Source organism: Patella vulgata, chromosome 3 (assembly GCF_932274485.2).
Source record: "Patella vulgata chromosome 3, xgPatVulg1.2, whole genome shotgun sequence".
Lineage (NCBI taxonomy): Eukaryota > Metazoa > Mollusca > Gastropoda > Patellidae > Patella > Patella vulgata.
This window is the reverse complement of record NC_065881.2, coordinates 74272504-74288147: the sequence shown is the minus strand read 5'-3', so window position 1 is coordinate 74288147 and position 15644 is coordinate 74272504. Positions and strand designations below refer to the sequence as shown.

General features: G+C 32.8%; 1 protein-coding gene across 8 annotated transcripts in view; it reads left to right on the top strand.

Annotated features, from left to right (window-relative positions):
- The window catches only part of LOC126816998 (solute carrier family 12 member 6), a 104271-nt gene extending 98273 nt beyond the window's left edge, over nt 1-5998 (top strand). For all 8 annotated transcript variants that reach the window (XM_050543792.2, XM_050543791.2, XM_050543784.2 and 5 more), the window contains one exon: nt 386-5998. In XM_050543792.2, the coding sequence (XP_050399749.1) occupies nt 386-477 (92 nt within the window). In that variant the 3' untranslated portion in view covers nt 478-5998. The remainder of the gene's footprint in view (nt 1-385) is intronic.
- Nucleotides 5999-15644: the final 9646 nt, after the last annotated feature.

Here is a 15644-nt window from a genome sequence, read left to right as displayed (position 1 = left end):
AATTGTTAGGGGTTGGCACCGGTGCAGCTCACATGAAAAATATGTATAGTCGTTATAATGTGCACACCATATGTTTCTTGTCATGTAAAATTCTCATCACACAAATAATTAACAAAGAAAATGGTAAAAAAAACATCCTGTATTTGAAATGAGATAAGTTTTGTGTTGATGAAATGGAGTGTTTTTCAGGATTGAAGGTACGCTTATATATTTGTGTATTAATTAGTTGCAAAAGATGTTTTTGCAGTTTCAGCAAGTGCGGACTTAGACACCACCATTACTTTATAAACATGTTAAAGATCAAGACTTTGCACAGATTTCTCTTTTGTATGACAGAATAATTGATTGTCAATCAGTTTTTTATATTTTTCTTAACCTTGTAAAGACATGGAATTTTTAGAAGTGCTAACAGAAGGACTGGATAGAGTTTTAATGGTTCGAGGAAGTGGACGAGAAGTTATCACAATTTACTCTTGATCTGATTACCATTAATAAGATCAATAAATGTATTCATACGCTTATCATCGTAGCAATATATATTTACACAATAAACGCATGACATAGATATATACATATAAAACCAATCTGCAAGTTTTTCATCATCATTTTTATCGCGCTCGCTCTTTGTGTATTTATTTTATATTAGTGCCAATTTTTTAATAATCAGTTATCATATCACATTATTGTCACCAATTTTACGCTACAGTGAAGTTTCATTATTTAAAGAGGCGTTATCGCTTTAATCATAAAATTAAATATCTTTTAATTTTAGATATCATATTAAATTTCAAAGTTCCAAATGCGGCATTTAGCCCTCAATTAGCCCAGCAAATGTTATATAGATACAAATCATGCTTTTGTATTAAAGACCTGTGACATATAGTAACTTCAAATTGAAAGTAAGAAGGCCTCTTTTCTTTAATTAACTGTCTTATGTAATTATTACTTTAGTTCATTTGACAACCAATCAAAAAAATAAAAAATTTAATTTTTAGTGAATGATGAATTAAACAATGCAAATTACAGCCACATGTTTTTTGAATTTCTAACGACAACGACATTTTGATTACTTGAGATCCATAAACTTCCTTGGTATGGAAAATTGTAAAAGATTCTATTTGTTATGGAATTTGACTATTAATGTTTTAAACTTTAGATGTGTGAATATAAGGGTATACATATAGTATATGTTTTGTCATCAATAATTTATTCTGAATTATATATTTGATAGTTTATTAAAGGCTGGATGCATCATTTAGCGCTATAGCAATCCCTTGCAAACTACAATATTAGGAAAGATTAATCTCTAATAGGAATATATCAGTCCAAAAATGGTTCAATTCCATTTAGAGATTATCTAGGATTGGTATTTTGATTTGATTTTCTTAATTAAATGATAAATAATCAATCGGAGTACATATTTAGAGTGTAATTAGCCGTGACAAATTTTATTTGTTAGGGAAATTGCTAATGACGCATTGGGCCTTTAAGCTAATATTTTGATTGTTTATAAGCATATACTAGTCACGATCATCTATATATTAAATTTCTTTAAGTATATCATATTTAACTGATAATCATACAGTTTAAAAAATCCACCCTGAATATTCAGGCCTTCATACTTGGTTTACCAAATGGCTGTTTATTGAATCAGAGGTGATTTCATAATATTAAAAACTTCTTCTAAGAGAACTCTGTATGATATAGTCATATATGTAACATTAAAATGTCTCATTTATTATTTGTTACAAAGAAATAATTATGCAGGTATATACATAAAGGGACAACAAAATATATTTTTTTCTTTTGCCATGTTGCTTCTTTTGTTTTACATTTATAATTATGTGGAATTTTTTTTCCATTTGTTACTGATATTTTGGCTTATTAACATGACCGACCATATTTGCAAAATACCCTTTTTGGTTTATTATAGACTTCATTTTACATGTATATTGGTGGAATATTTTTTCTCCACTAATCTTTTTTGCTTTTTGCAAGTTCATATATATTTTGGAAAATGTATAGCAATATATGTTTTTGGGAACCTTTGTTTTGTTTATGTCTTGATTCTTTGTGTGTAAAACAGTGCTTATAGAAAGGGTACAAGCAAAGTAAGGTATTTTAATGGGGATACTCGATAAAATTTTCCAGAAATAAATTCTCTTAATCCCCAAAATAGTGCCGGCTGCACAAGAAAATATCTCATTTCAGCTGAAACATATTCGATGTGTTTAATAATGTCATAATTCTACTCCACCACCTCTGTTGTTGGGACTGGCAGAACTATGACGGGGCTGAATTCCACGCCACTCGGTTGCAATTCTGTCAATTCCAGACTGACAATTAAGCTTCTGCTTAACATACAGATTTCTGAACAAGTTTATCTCCAAAAAATATAAATCCAAAAAATTACATAAGCTTAATTATTTACATTTTGCTGTAACTATTTTATACGTAATGCTGTTTTCAGTAATTATTATGTAAGTTAATAATACAATCAAATATTGTTACAATGTATATAGGACAATCTTAACATTGGATAGACAGAACAAAATAATATATAAATCATATCATTTATTCATATATAATGTAAATTTCCGTGGTATCTATTGCTTGTTTTTATTTGATTCCATGATTTGTACTCTACCATCCTTTCATTGGGTCCACATATCATCATCATGTAAGATATATCTTATACAGTTACAAATCGTATACGTGTATTTAGCCCTTTCTAGGGGTTAAACTTCCACAAAGGTTTACAATATTAGGTAAAAAGGTAAGACAAGAGAAGGTTCAAGTTATTAATACAATCAAGCATTTTGTAATCGAACACATTATATTAAATACAAGAGTTCTATGGAAATCAGTTACTGTATTTTTAATCATTCTTTCGGTATAAGTATTGTGTTTGAAAAAGACAAGAGAATCATTGTAAAAACGTAGCTCCTATTAAAATACATTAATTGTTTTCCATAGAACTTTTTATTTAATTTAGTAATTATATGTATCAGTAGTCAATTGCAGAGTGATTCCGACCAGCATCAGTTCTCTGAAATTCAGTTTTGATTGAACAGAATCTCAACCATTTATATTTTATTTGATGACAGGTACAATTTATTTGATCTCCAGTAAACCACATGTTAATTTATTCCATGGTCCCATATAAATCTGTCATTTGAATTAACAATTCCTGTCTTTCAATGTAATAAGGATAAAAATAGGGCACAGAAATGCCTAATTGGGTCAACCAATGAAAAAACTAGAACACCTGATTTGAACTGAATTAAATTTCATTGGGTCAAAAGACAATTTAGTTCAATGTAAAGATTGTAAAGATACTGTGGTTTGACCAATCTAGCGAGATTCATTATTAGATTGATACCCATCCAATTGGTCTTTTCAAACTGTTCTTCTGTTATTTCAAATATTTAACCTTACATTTAAATTCACAGTGGTGAGTGAGGTTGCTTTTGATATTGTGAGCTTTTTTCATTTGGAAAATGAATGTATTTTTAATAAAAAAAAAAAAAGAAAGGTTATTTTTTTTTTTTACTATTCTTAAAATCTTAAGATGTATACTAGGTGGTACATATATTTATGTTTCAGTAACATAATGTTATCGATATTATTTCTATCTTCCGTGATCCTTTGCACTAACACTATTCAGGATTTATATTGCGTCAGATTATAATTTTATATGCTTTAGCAATAAAACAGTGGACATTACAATGTTGAAATAAAAACAATAATTATTATTATTTGACTTTATACACGCATATGTACACTTGTATTAAGGCCTTATATGTTTTATTTGTTTGTATATAACTGTTTATAGTTATCTATATATTCTTATTAATTAAAAATTTCCTACTAATCTATTTATACTAACCAATTAAGAGAACTAAGACCATTAAATAATTATCTCCCTTATATGTTTAACCTCATTGCTGCTCTAGAGGTTTGCTGAATGATCACGTCATGGGTCTAATATTTTAAAAGCTTCTGTGTGAGTGAGTGTTTCGGGCTATGACGCATGTAACAACTGCATTTGAAAATATCTCGACCAACCATGACATCTGAAATATATTGGTTGCGTTTAATCCCGTCACGATTCTACTCACACCACCTCAGTTTTCAGGACTGAATTCCGCTTATGTCAGTTCCGAACTTTAGTTTTCAATGGGTTATATAAAGGGGATAATATTTTGGTAAACTGTCATTTTAATTGTTTTGTATGTAATTAATGACGTTAATTTATCACAAAAATTATTTAATATATAAACTGATTTATTGGGAGTATAAATGAGGGAGTATAAAATATCTAATGGTTTACGTCTGAACTCCCCAGTGTTTATTTATTCCTATATATAATTGTGAATTGTCAAAATGGATTATTAAATGAATAGAAAGGATATGTATATTTGAGGAATGTATGTAAGGTTACATAAACTGGATTTATATTTGTTAAAGAAAAGAAATGTTTGACTTGAATATAATATTAGAGTATTATTATAACAATCTATTTAAAACACAATCTTAATCCTGTTTTCAATTTTCTAAAAGTTTTGTTTGTCGCTCTGTGAATCCTGTATAAATGTTATTCAGGATTACCAGAGGAGTGAATATATAATATCTAAAAGTATTTTTTTTACTGAAAAATAGGGGTTATATTTGATGACTTTAAAATTTTATAAACAGAATAAAGATTGTTTGAATTTAGATTGATTATTATATAAGCTTTAAATATAGTCAAAGTGGATTTTTGTTTTGTTATTTAAATAGGGATATATATATATTATATTAAACTATGGTACTTTATCTCTTTATAAATATATCTATTTTAGTATGCTTCACATTTAAATACTTATAGGCATACATTTAAAAATTTGTAGGTAGAATACATAAACTCAGCAAATATCGAAACAGATTTGATACATTTATCTTCTAATAAATGTACCCAAGAGATAGAGTGACATAAATTAGGTCGTTTTGGGACTAACATGTACACAGCAGTACAATTTTATTTCAATGATTTGCTCAGACTAAGGTTTTTTGTAGTGGGAGGAAACCCACAAGGTTGGGTAAGCATCACAACTGCTTTTCACGTGCAAGCTTGGGATCTTAAGTGCGCACATTAGACCACTTGACCACCCTAATATGTACCCACATCTCTGCATGGGAAAATATTTTCCATGATCAGTATTTCATTACATTTATTTATGATACATATTTTGTTAATTTAAAACCACAATAATAGACACATAAAGAGAGGTATCAAGTTTCAAATATAATTTTATTTTTATTAATTTGATTATTTTTGGCTTTCAATATCAAGTGATCATATTTTTATTTCTAAAAAAAAAAAGTGTCATCACTTGCCATGGATCAGATATCATTTTTAATATTAACTTCTGTATGTAAATAAAATTATATTTATATATAAAGAACCACTTCTACAAATTCTGCTGAAATCAAAACCGATTAATAAAAAGTTAATTGTAATATAACCCATGTGTGTATTCATTTTTTAATTGTACAATTTTAAAAATTTTGATTATTATTTCATTAAATTTGGTAGCTGAACTGAAATTCATAATAAGAGATTTCTTAAATGGTTAGCGACTTAATTAGCAGATCCATTAAATGAAATTCGATTAATACATCTGATTTTTTTTCTTGATTCCGGACTCCCGATTAATTATTAATTAATTGTGTAGAATTGCACTAGGGACTTTGCAGTTGCTTGGCACCTTGGAAATATGTTGCCTTTTTGGGTTGATGTCTTAATCACAATGTTTGGAATATGAATCCTACATTTAAGTCCCTACCGAATTAGTTAATACTAGATTTAATGAAATAATAATAATATTGTACATAACATGTATTGTTAGCCTGTATGTTTTCACAATATCTGTCCCCATGTAGGCAACATGTATTATATTATACCGTCTATGTTTGTATGGAAAGATTAGAAAATAGAATAAAAATTAATATTCCATATTTGTTGACTTCATACTGACACAAAATATGAACCAACTGATTACTATGGTAGGTTGGCAGGCACGATAGAAGAAGGGATTGTAATTAGAAGGATTTTCTACTCTCTGCATTCTGCCTCCACTTATTCCGTAGTTTATTGACTGAGAAATGTATAGCCTACCTCTTCAGCAGGTGATTAGGGTATGCCACTGCATATTTGAACTAGAAATTTAAATGTAGTCCGTTTATCGGATAGTTTGTGTCATCACTTTTAGCCGTGATTCATACCGACACATCCAATCTCCAAGCCATTAAAAACGCAATGCCTAATTCATTAAATATTTTTTTTTTTGGGGGGGGGGGGGGGGGGCTTTCCTAACTTATGGCAGTAGCTGACTGAAACCTGTTGCGCAGATGCTGTAGTCGGATGAGCAGTATTTTCAAAACTTCGCGCTATTGTATTAGATCAAATTCAACTAGTATGTTTCCCAATCGAAATGAGATAACATTTATAAGCCAAATTAGATCTAAGAACAAAACCATGACATAGAATAGGCATTTTTGGAACGAACAAAATTGTATAATAGTAGGTAGGATTATCTCCCCTTACATCTCCCACGCCTAAAGGCGGCGTTACTGATGCCTAGAAAGAACAAGATGTCGGAATAAATTGCTTTCCTTCATAATAGACTTCATCCGCAGTAAAATGCGTTTAGTGGCTGAATAATGATGATCAATTATAGATTGAATATTGAATATTAAGAGAACCCCAAACCCTAGCATTTAGCCAATTTGACCCTATTTAATTTTAACAAGAAGCAAACGAAAAAAAAAATGGCAACCTCACGTTTCACTGTTTCAAAATCCCCCGAAGAGATCGACCCGTCTTCAGCGACTTGTACCGGTAGCTCAAATTCAGATGATCTCGATTTTGTAAAAATTCGCCTTGAAGATGCCAATGGATTACAAGTTCCCGTGGGAGCAAAACGGGGTAAATTATAATATAATATGTTTTATTTACCGGTACCGGTACTTTTGTTTAGCCTAGCTCACTGGAATCTTTGACGACGTTGACGTTGACAATATCACGTGTGTTTGCCCGTCGGCTCTAGGCAAAGTAGTGTTTTCGAGCATATATATTATGATATATTTTATGTGTCCTATTGTCCAACTCTTAGAAGTTAGGGTGCATGTTCGTTCGTCTCGTTTTCGTAATCTTATTAATATTAGAGAGTAGAAAGGCATTTGAATAACCGGTGCCGCGCGATAGCCGGTATTTTTTCATAATCACTCACCACAGGAGCAAAATTCTTACTTTTAATATTTCAGATACTAAAGTTTTGGCAAAAGGAAGTGAAGTGTCCAATGCTTCTGGATTATATGAGGTATGCGAAGCCCTTAAAACGTAATGAAATCGGGTTTAAACTTTAACATCTAAAATCAGACCGGTATGATGAAGACGGTCATTTATCACCCAATAATACATTCCACAGTAGATATCGCTTGTGTGATATATTTCATAATCTACTGCGATAACTCCTTAGGAGATATCGCTTTACATGAATTTGATTGGTCAGTTGAAATGGAACTACTTTTTTTATTTTCAAAGAACAGTTCATTTCTTATTAAAAGAAATTTTTTTTTTCAAAAATGAACTATTGTTATTCAATTAACCTTGATGGAAACACTGGGCCAATATAAAGGACTTTGCAATAGTTGAATTGCTGTCAAAAAATAATGTATCACTACGCCGTAATGTTCAGTAAAAGTGAAATCTACAGCAAAGAATTATCTGTTTGTGCATGTAAGAAGGGATTGGGTGATAAATAAAATCTCCTACTCGTCTTTTTTGATATCAAAAAATATCAACACTCGTTGATAAAGTAAAAAAAACCTCGGCAGAGCCTCGTTTTTTGTTATTTTATCAACTTGTGTTGATATTTTTTGATATCAAAAAAGACTGGTAGGAGATTCTCTATATATACATTACTGGGAGAAATTTTGCCCGGACGCGGGGTTTACTCTGTACCGAAGTTTAACTGTTTTAGGGTTATTTTAAGTGTACGCCAATGAGGTGAACCTCGGATTTTTGTCCCTTCCACACGACTTGACTCTTTTCCCGGCCATGCGCTTTGCATCCGAAACTTAGTTAAAGAGCACATAAGGTCACCAGTCGAAATTTTCCGAAAGTCAAATAATATGTTATAATTGATACAATTTACGTCACTTGATAAGAAATAAATCGTTTTATCGGTGGATTGCGGGGCTATGTTTCGCTGTCTGGAAACCTATGTTACTTATATATTTGTGACATCTTTTATGTTCTATATTTTTAAGACACGGTAACAGGTTCTGAAAAGTTTTAATTATCCACCTTTCATTTGTAGGATGACATGAAGAAAGGTAAATTATCCATTTTATTATCGGGTATAGCTAATTATTCAGCAGGAATAGCGCCTAATCCAGAACGTACTGAAGACAACCAAGAACATCAAACGGTTAGTATTCGAATCTGTAATAAAATCGCAGTCTTAGAACCCCAATAATGCCGAATAAAGGACAGCAATTTATAATCTATTGGCGTATCACGATAGATTTTTTCTTTTAGAGGAACTAATATATAGCTCTATCTTACACTTGACTTTTAAGGCGAATACTTTGTGGTTTTCAAACTCCAGTACGACAAACTGTCGACGATAAAGCTCCCTTTTAAATGTTCTCCCTAAGCCTAGCAATAATATATTTTTTCCTGGAGCGTATTTTTTTAGCTGTGCATTTTCTTCCTAAACCCACTTCCGTGTTTGTTTTAATATGTATTTTTTTTTTGTTCGTTTACTACCTATACGTTATTTCTTATCAGGGTCTGTATGTTAAAAAGTAAAGGTTCAAACGATAAACAGGTGTAGGCAGGGCCGTAACTAGCTCAGAACAACGAGGGGCGGGAAGTGTTCTCAGGGGGTCTGTAAAATTGACGGACAATGTGTATCTCATGTTTTTATGGTCAACAATGTTTTCACAGGGGGATGGGTGGGGGCGAAACCCCCCCTCCCCCTGCGCCACGCTTAGTTACGGGCCTGGGTATAGGTAGGAAGTAAATTTGAAAATATAGACCAGTCTTATGGGTTGACAGTCCAGATGCTTAGCTCCTTGAATGTGTGCATATCTTGTATATATCATGATTTGCAGTTTGAAACAATGTACCATGCATCGCAATTTGAAACGATCAAAACATATCTATTATACCTATTTTATATTTATAGCACGCGAATCTAGGAACTATATTAGGAGTATATTTACCGTGTATACAGAATATATTTGGTGTCATATATTTTGTAAGATTAGCGTGGATTGTGGGAGTAGCCGGGTCAATGGAGGCCTTCCTTATTGTTCTAATTTGTTGTTTTGTGGTAAGTAGGCGAAATTAAATGTATCGAAAAGCATGGTCACTATAGAACAATGATAGTTGATACCTACGTGTTTTTTTTAAAAATCGCCGCATGCTGCCCTTCTCTTATCTTCTATGGCGGGGTGTCAGGTTCAAAATGCGATCTGCAGTAGAAAGTAGAAAATAAAATGCAAAAGCGAAAATTCTTATCCAAAATGGACATTTTCGTGTGGGAAACATATACCGCTCGTGCTTTTCAACCTTATACGTCCACCTTTTCAACTTTAAGTCGTAAATATTCTACTTTCAACAAGATTAAAAATTATCATTTGTTTTTTTTCTAAATGTATATATATATATATCATTTGTGATGTTGCTATTGATGGTTATTTATGTACATGTTTATTTTATATGCTGTCCTTATTAATGAATGTTTCGATCGGTACAATAAAATCTTATCTTATCTTAGTCTTACAACTAGTGGGATCGTTTATTTTTCTGGAAAAATACCGTATTTTAATGACATGCAGAAATAGTCACGTGATCAAATTTATTTCCGTAATATGCATGGAGAAAATCTCGAGCAGAAAATCTCGAGTAGAAAATCTAAAGTTGAAAGTCGAATGTCAAAAGTTGATTATTGAAAGTAGAAATTCTGTTGTTGAAAGTAGAATATTTACGACTTAAAGTTGAAAAGGTGGACGTATTAGGTTGAAAAGCAAGAGCGGTATATATGTTTCCCACACGAAAATGTCCATTTTGGATAAGAATTTTCTCTTTTGCTTTTTATTTTCTACTTGCTATTGCAGATCGCATTTTGAACCTGATATCCCGCCATAATCTTCTTGTCCATAGTTTGTGAGTCACCGTAACGTAACTAAGCTTGCTGAAAACCGCGAGAGTCGAGCTTGTATTTGTAGAGATCAGTCTGATTAAATTACAGATCTTATAATTTGCTCATTTTTATAATTCGATTACTAACTGGTCATAGATAATAGAGGGATTAGAGAGGTCCCGGGTTCCATTCCAGTGTTAGCCGAGAAAATCACTCGGGAATTGGTGCAGGACGGAGGGTCTGGCAAGTAATAGTGTCTAATTGTTTGGATACGACGAAAACGTTGGCATGACAGTTGAAAAGTAGGTGGAAACAGCGTCTAGTCGTTCGGATCGGAAGAAAAACCGAGACCCCATTCGCATTGGAATTCGAAATAAGAGTAGGTCATAGCGCTGCTGTCCGTGCAAAATTTCCATCATAGCACAATGTTGGCACACTGTAGAACGTTAAAACCCATTTCAATACATTTTAACCTATTGATTATTTACAGAGTCTATTGACATCGTTCTCTTTGAGTGCTATAGCTACGAATGGTGTTGTTGCTGGAGGAGGAACGTATTTTATGATATCTCGGGGTTTAGGGCCCGAGTTTGGAGGTGCTGTTGGTATTTTGTTCTATCTAGGTCTATCGATATCAGTAGCTATGTATTTTATCGGAACCGTAGAAATTCTTCTGGTATGTATTGTTCGATTAAACTTTGTTTTCTATTTTTTTTTCAATCACAAAGTTTCGCTTTGCCTGCTCTTTTCTTATCTTATACGAATATTAAACATACATTATGCAAGAGCTAAATCTGCCTATCGCAGGTCTTTCTTTAGGTCTGAAATCTTATCTAAATTATTAATTAGACATTAATTAACTTATCCAGACCATAATCAACTCTCGATGTCAAGGCTAGCCTTCGATATCGACTGGATTAGAATCCTATATGCGGCAAACGCTCATTGATAAATCAAAACAATGGATAATCGAGACTATGCTTTTTTAACGTACTAACTTTAGTAATGATGAACGAGGCTAGGCGTAAATTTACAAAGCTGATATCTCGGTTCATAGTGGACCAATTTGACTGAAATTTTCAACAAATTACCTTTACATTATCTAGTTTTTAACTATTATGGCTAGAACTGTCAGCTCTTTATCTAATCTCCCATAATGTTCTGCAACTTGTCAAGAACCTAAAAACATAACTATCGAATGCTGTATACTATGCTGTATAATTTACGCAGCCAAAAGGGCAATATAAAAAAATGTCCATTAATTCTGATAGATTCTACACATAAAATAAATCGAGTAGAATTTAATAATTTAAAAAATGAATGATAACAAATCCAGATTCAACAACTTTGGTCACGGGAGATCAGATAACATGCACTTCAAAATGTTTGGCTCAAAAAAAAAATTGCTCATTGCAGCGTAAATATCTTTTATTTTTTATTTTTTTTTTTTTTTTGTATATTTCAGACGTACATGGCGCCTGGTATTTCTATATTTGGTGATATAACAAATTTAGATAACCAACACAATAATTTTCGTGTTTACGGAACGGCAATACTATTTTTGATGAGTCTGGTAGTGTTTGTTGGTGTCAAGTTTGTTACTAAATTTGCAACATTGACCCTAGCCTGCGTTGTTCTCTCTGTTCTTAGTATCTTTATTGGATTCTTCACCAGCAGTGCAAGTAATAGTGTTGAGTAAGTATCGTCATGTCGACGTGATGTGTTGGCAGGGCCGAATTAAGGCCCGTAGAGGCCCTTAACACTTACAATATTTTTGTGCCCCCATATAATATGTCACTCAAAATATAAACAATATTAAACTATAAACAAACCGTCAAGCACGTGGTCAGAGTTTTTCTGAGGTTTTATTCACGCCATCATCATTAACGCCAAATAACAGCCAGAAGAGTCAAAAACAATTAATATTTAAATTTAATATTTTAAATTTGTGCTCAGAAATTCTGTGGTGCCCTTCTTTCCCTTGATGTCCTAATAATTAAGCCCGGGAGCGACACTTCTTGGAGGCGGTAAATTGTCTAAATGCATACCAGGAAGGCTGAGATAGCAAATATAGTTCATATTTCAGCAAATAGAGAGGGTAGAAATATGATTTTTCCAAGATATATTAGGGTTTTTAGAAGGGGGAAATAAACATAAACATTTGACATTTAAGTTGGTTTTATAAATAGGTATTTAGTTAAAGTGTTAAAAGTATAAAATTGTATTTTAGAATTTCTTTAATCATAAAAAAAATCAACTGAGCGAAGGCACTGAATAATGCAGTTCCAGTATGTAGGGATCTGTATCAATGGAAATTTTGCCCTGGGCGCCAAATAGGCTTGTTGTGAGGGCCCTGCGTGGGAAGGCGTCTTATCAATTTGATTAAACATAGTTTATTAGATTTAGTATGTATTTATTTGGATGATCTGTTTTGATAAATATTATCTTTAAACTGCTGACGTTGAATAGGGGGTTACGGTGGCTAAGTGGGTAAGACGCTGGATCGCTAGCCTGGAGTTCGGGTGTTCGATCCCTGCATCGGCCGAGAAAGTTTATCCAGATTTTCTGGCGTGGGTCCTCCTTGTCAGTGATGCAGGACGGAGGCCTGAAAAGGACAGCTGTCTAGTCGTTCGGATGGGACGGAAAACCGAGGTCCCGTGAACACATTGGCGTTCACGTAAAAGATCCCTTCACAGTTGGAATTCGATATAAGAGTAGGCCGTAGTGCCGCTGTCCGGGCAAAATTTCCCTCATAGCACACTGTATGGCGTATGCCCGTCTTCATTAGCCCAGTTCGAAGCAGAACAGTAGGACGTTAAACCCCATTTCATTTCATTTCTGACGCTGAATAACATTATGTTCCTGGTTGATTTTTACAGGATATGTATGTTAGGCGAGAAGCTAGTAAGTTATAACAAAGTATTCTATAATGGTACAATTAGATGTGATAAACTTATAGATGGACCCCTACACAATACATACTGTAATCTAGTTAATGGTTCATACCAGTGTGATCCATATTTTAATTCAAATCCAACACAGTTAATAGCTGGTATACCGGGGTTATCAACTAATGTTTTTATAGGTAACTTTAACTTCTATTTCTTCTAGGGGTGGGGTGGGCAGATTGTGCTCACTCTTTCTAGAACACCTGATAATATTTCCCATTTCTTCGGGGAATTTTTCTTTATTTATTCAGTACCTTGTGTATTTAGATCTAAAATTATATCCCTTTTTACATGATATTAGTAAAATGTTTAAGAAAAGGCGATAAAGACAAAAATTATATCAAATTGTAACGGCCTTCAGAATGTGATCAGGTGTAAAAGTGCATACTTCGTTCAAAAGAGACACATGAAGTTCATATATTTTGAATCAATTATTTAAATGGAATTTTATTTTTCATTTAGAGAACCTGTGGCCAAGTTATTCTCCAGTAGGTACCATAGCGGGAACAAAGATACCAGGTGATACTAGCAAGGGGGAGATGATTACAGATATATCTGTCAGTTTTATTATTTTATTGGCTATTTATCTCCCAAGTATAACAGGTAAGTCATCAGTTTTGATTATATTTACCTGGATGGTTTTATTATGTTTATATCTGTTCCTTACTTATTAATTATAGAAGTTTTTGTTTATACATCGTTCAAGATATAGTTTCCCAATGCATACCGCAACCGTATAGATAAAATAACAAATGCAACAGCTATTTGTGTCAACGCCTCAGACCAACAGCTCTGTTTGGTTGGTTGAAGAAATAACACTAGATTTTGATATAAAATTTCATTTATTTGATAAATGACATTGTAATGAATATTGCAAAATTTGCATGATATATAGAGAATCGCCACGAGTCTTTTATGATATCAAGAAATACGTCTAGAAGATTTTTTTTATCACACAACCCTTCTTACACCCACAATTAAATAAATACAATTCTTTGATATAGATTTTATTTGATGGTAAGCGATATCTAATAGGAGATATCGCTCAGTAGAACATGAAAGTTATCACACAAGGGGTATCTACTGTAGAATCAAACTGCACGCAGCGATCGGTCTACGTTATTCTTCGAGATAATGATCACTGCCCTAGTTAGTCTCCATTTAAAACGCCCACGTGATCATTTTGGGGCGGGACTTATCGACTGGACTATTGCTTTGTGTACACAACAGAATAAAAATAACCCGATCAAGCACGTGTTTTATGTAAACACATGTCATAGACAAAATGTCAACTTCTGCCACTCCGGTAAAAGCGATATATGATATGTGCTAGTGGGAAATATTGCAATACATTCTTTGCCATTGTAAACTGTCTTTAGAGTTTCAATCTGTTTAGCTGTCAAAACAAGGTTAGATACTCCTAAATTTGTCTTCGCAAACAAAACCGCCTCTGTGAAATTATCTTTCATGGGCGCCGCCATATTGAATAATTAGAGGACTATTTTGTGATTCGGCTTTGATTAGTTTGACATCTTTCATACTCACAGCGGCTAAATAAACATATTTAATTTCATTCAATATGACAATAGAAGAGAAACAAATACTTCTAAAAATTACTAAAAGCATACTCAGTGTTTTCGACTCAAATCTTCGATGTAGGAATTAAAATGTCGGGTAATTAGCTTAGGGCCTGTTCTCAGGCGGAGCTAGCTGTAGATAGGCAGCCTACGTTTGGGATGCTGTAGAATGTGTTATTGGGTGATAAACAATAATTATGGCATTTTACCTATGTTAATTATCCGATTGTTTCTTCCTTACCCCCACAGCGGTACCACTGAGATAAAAAATCTTGCCTGTATTGTACCAAGGACCCCTTCCTCTTTTTATTGTAATGAGTTAATTAACCGTAGTCTTGTGGTGTAATTGATGGGTCTATTTATTTTTACAACTGTTTGGGAATAGTTGAATAAATTATGGGCATAAATTATGCTTATAGTCAAAACGCCTGGTATTTTTGGGAAGAAAACGATGAATAGGTGTTAAAAGTGTATGTAAGATTGTGTATTGATTATCGATTTGTTATTTAGGTTTTGAACAGGGGTCGAATTATTCAGGCGATTTAGAAGATGCTCAATCATCAATACCAAAAGGAACTTTATGGGCTGTTCTTTCTACATCAGCCATTTGTATCTTTTTCAAATAGAAAATTTCATATATTTACCTAAAATCACCTCACCCTCTTCCATGTACCTTCACACTTTATATACATAAAGGTTATTAGAAATAATTTCAGCACAAATAACAGAAATGAAATGGGATTATCTTCTGGTCCAATCTGACTATATGAAGACACTACGGCATACTTTTATTTAGATTCCCAATAGTATGACTTACGTTTTCGGCCCAAATTAGTCTTCAAGGATTGGCCACATGTCCGTTTCATTACCGTTGAGACGTCCTTATAAATTATAAAAACCATAACAATATATTAGATTTA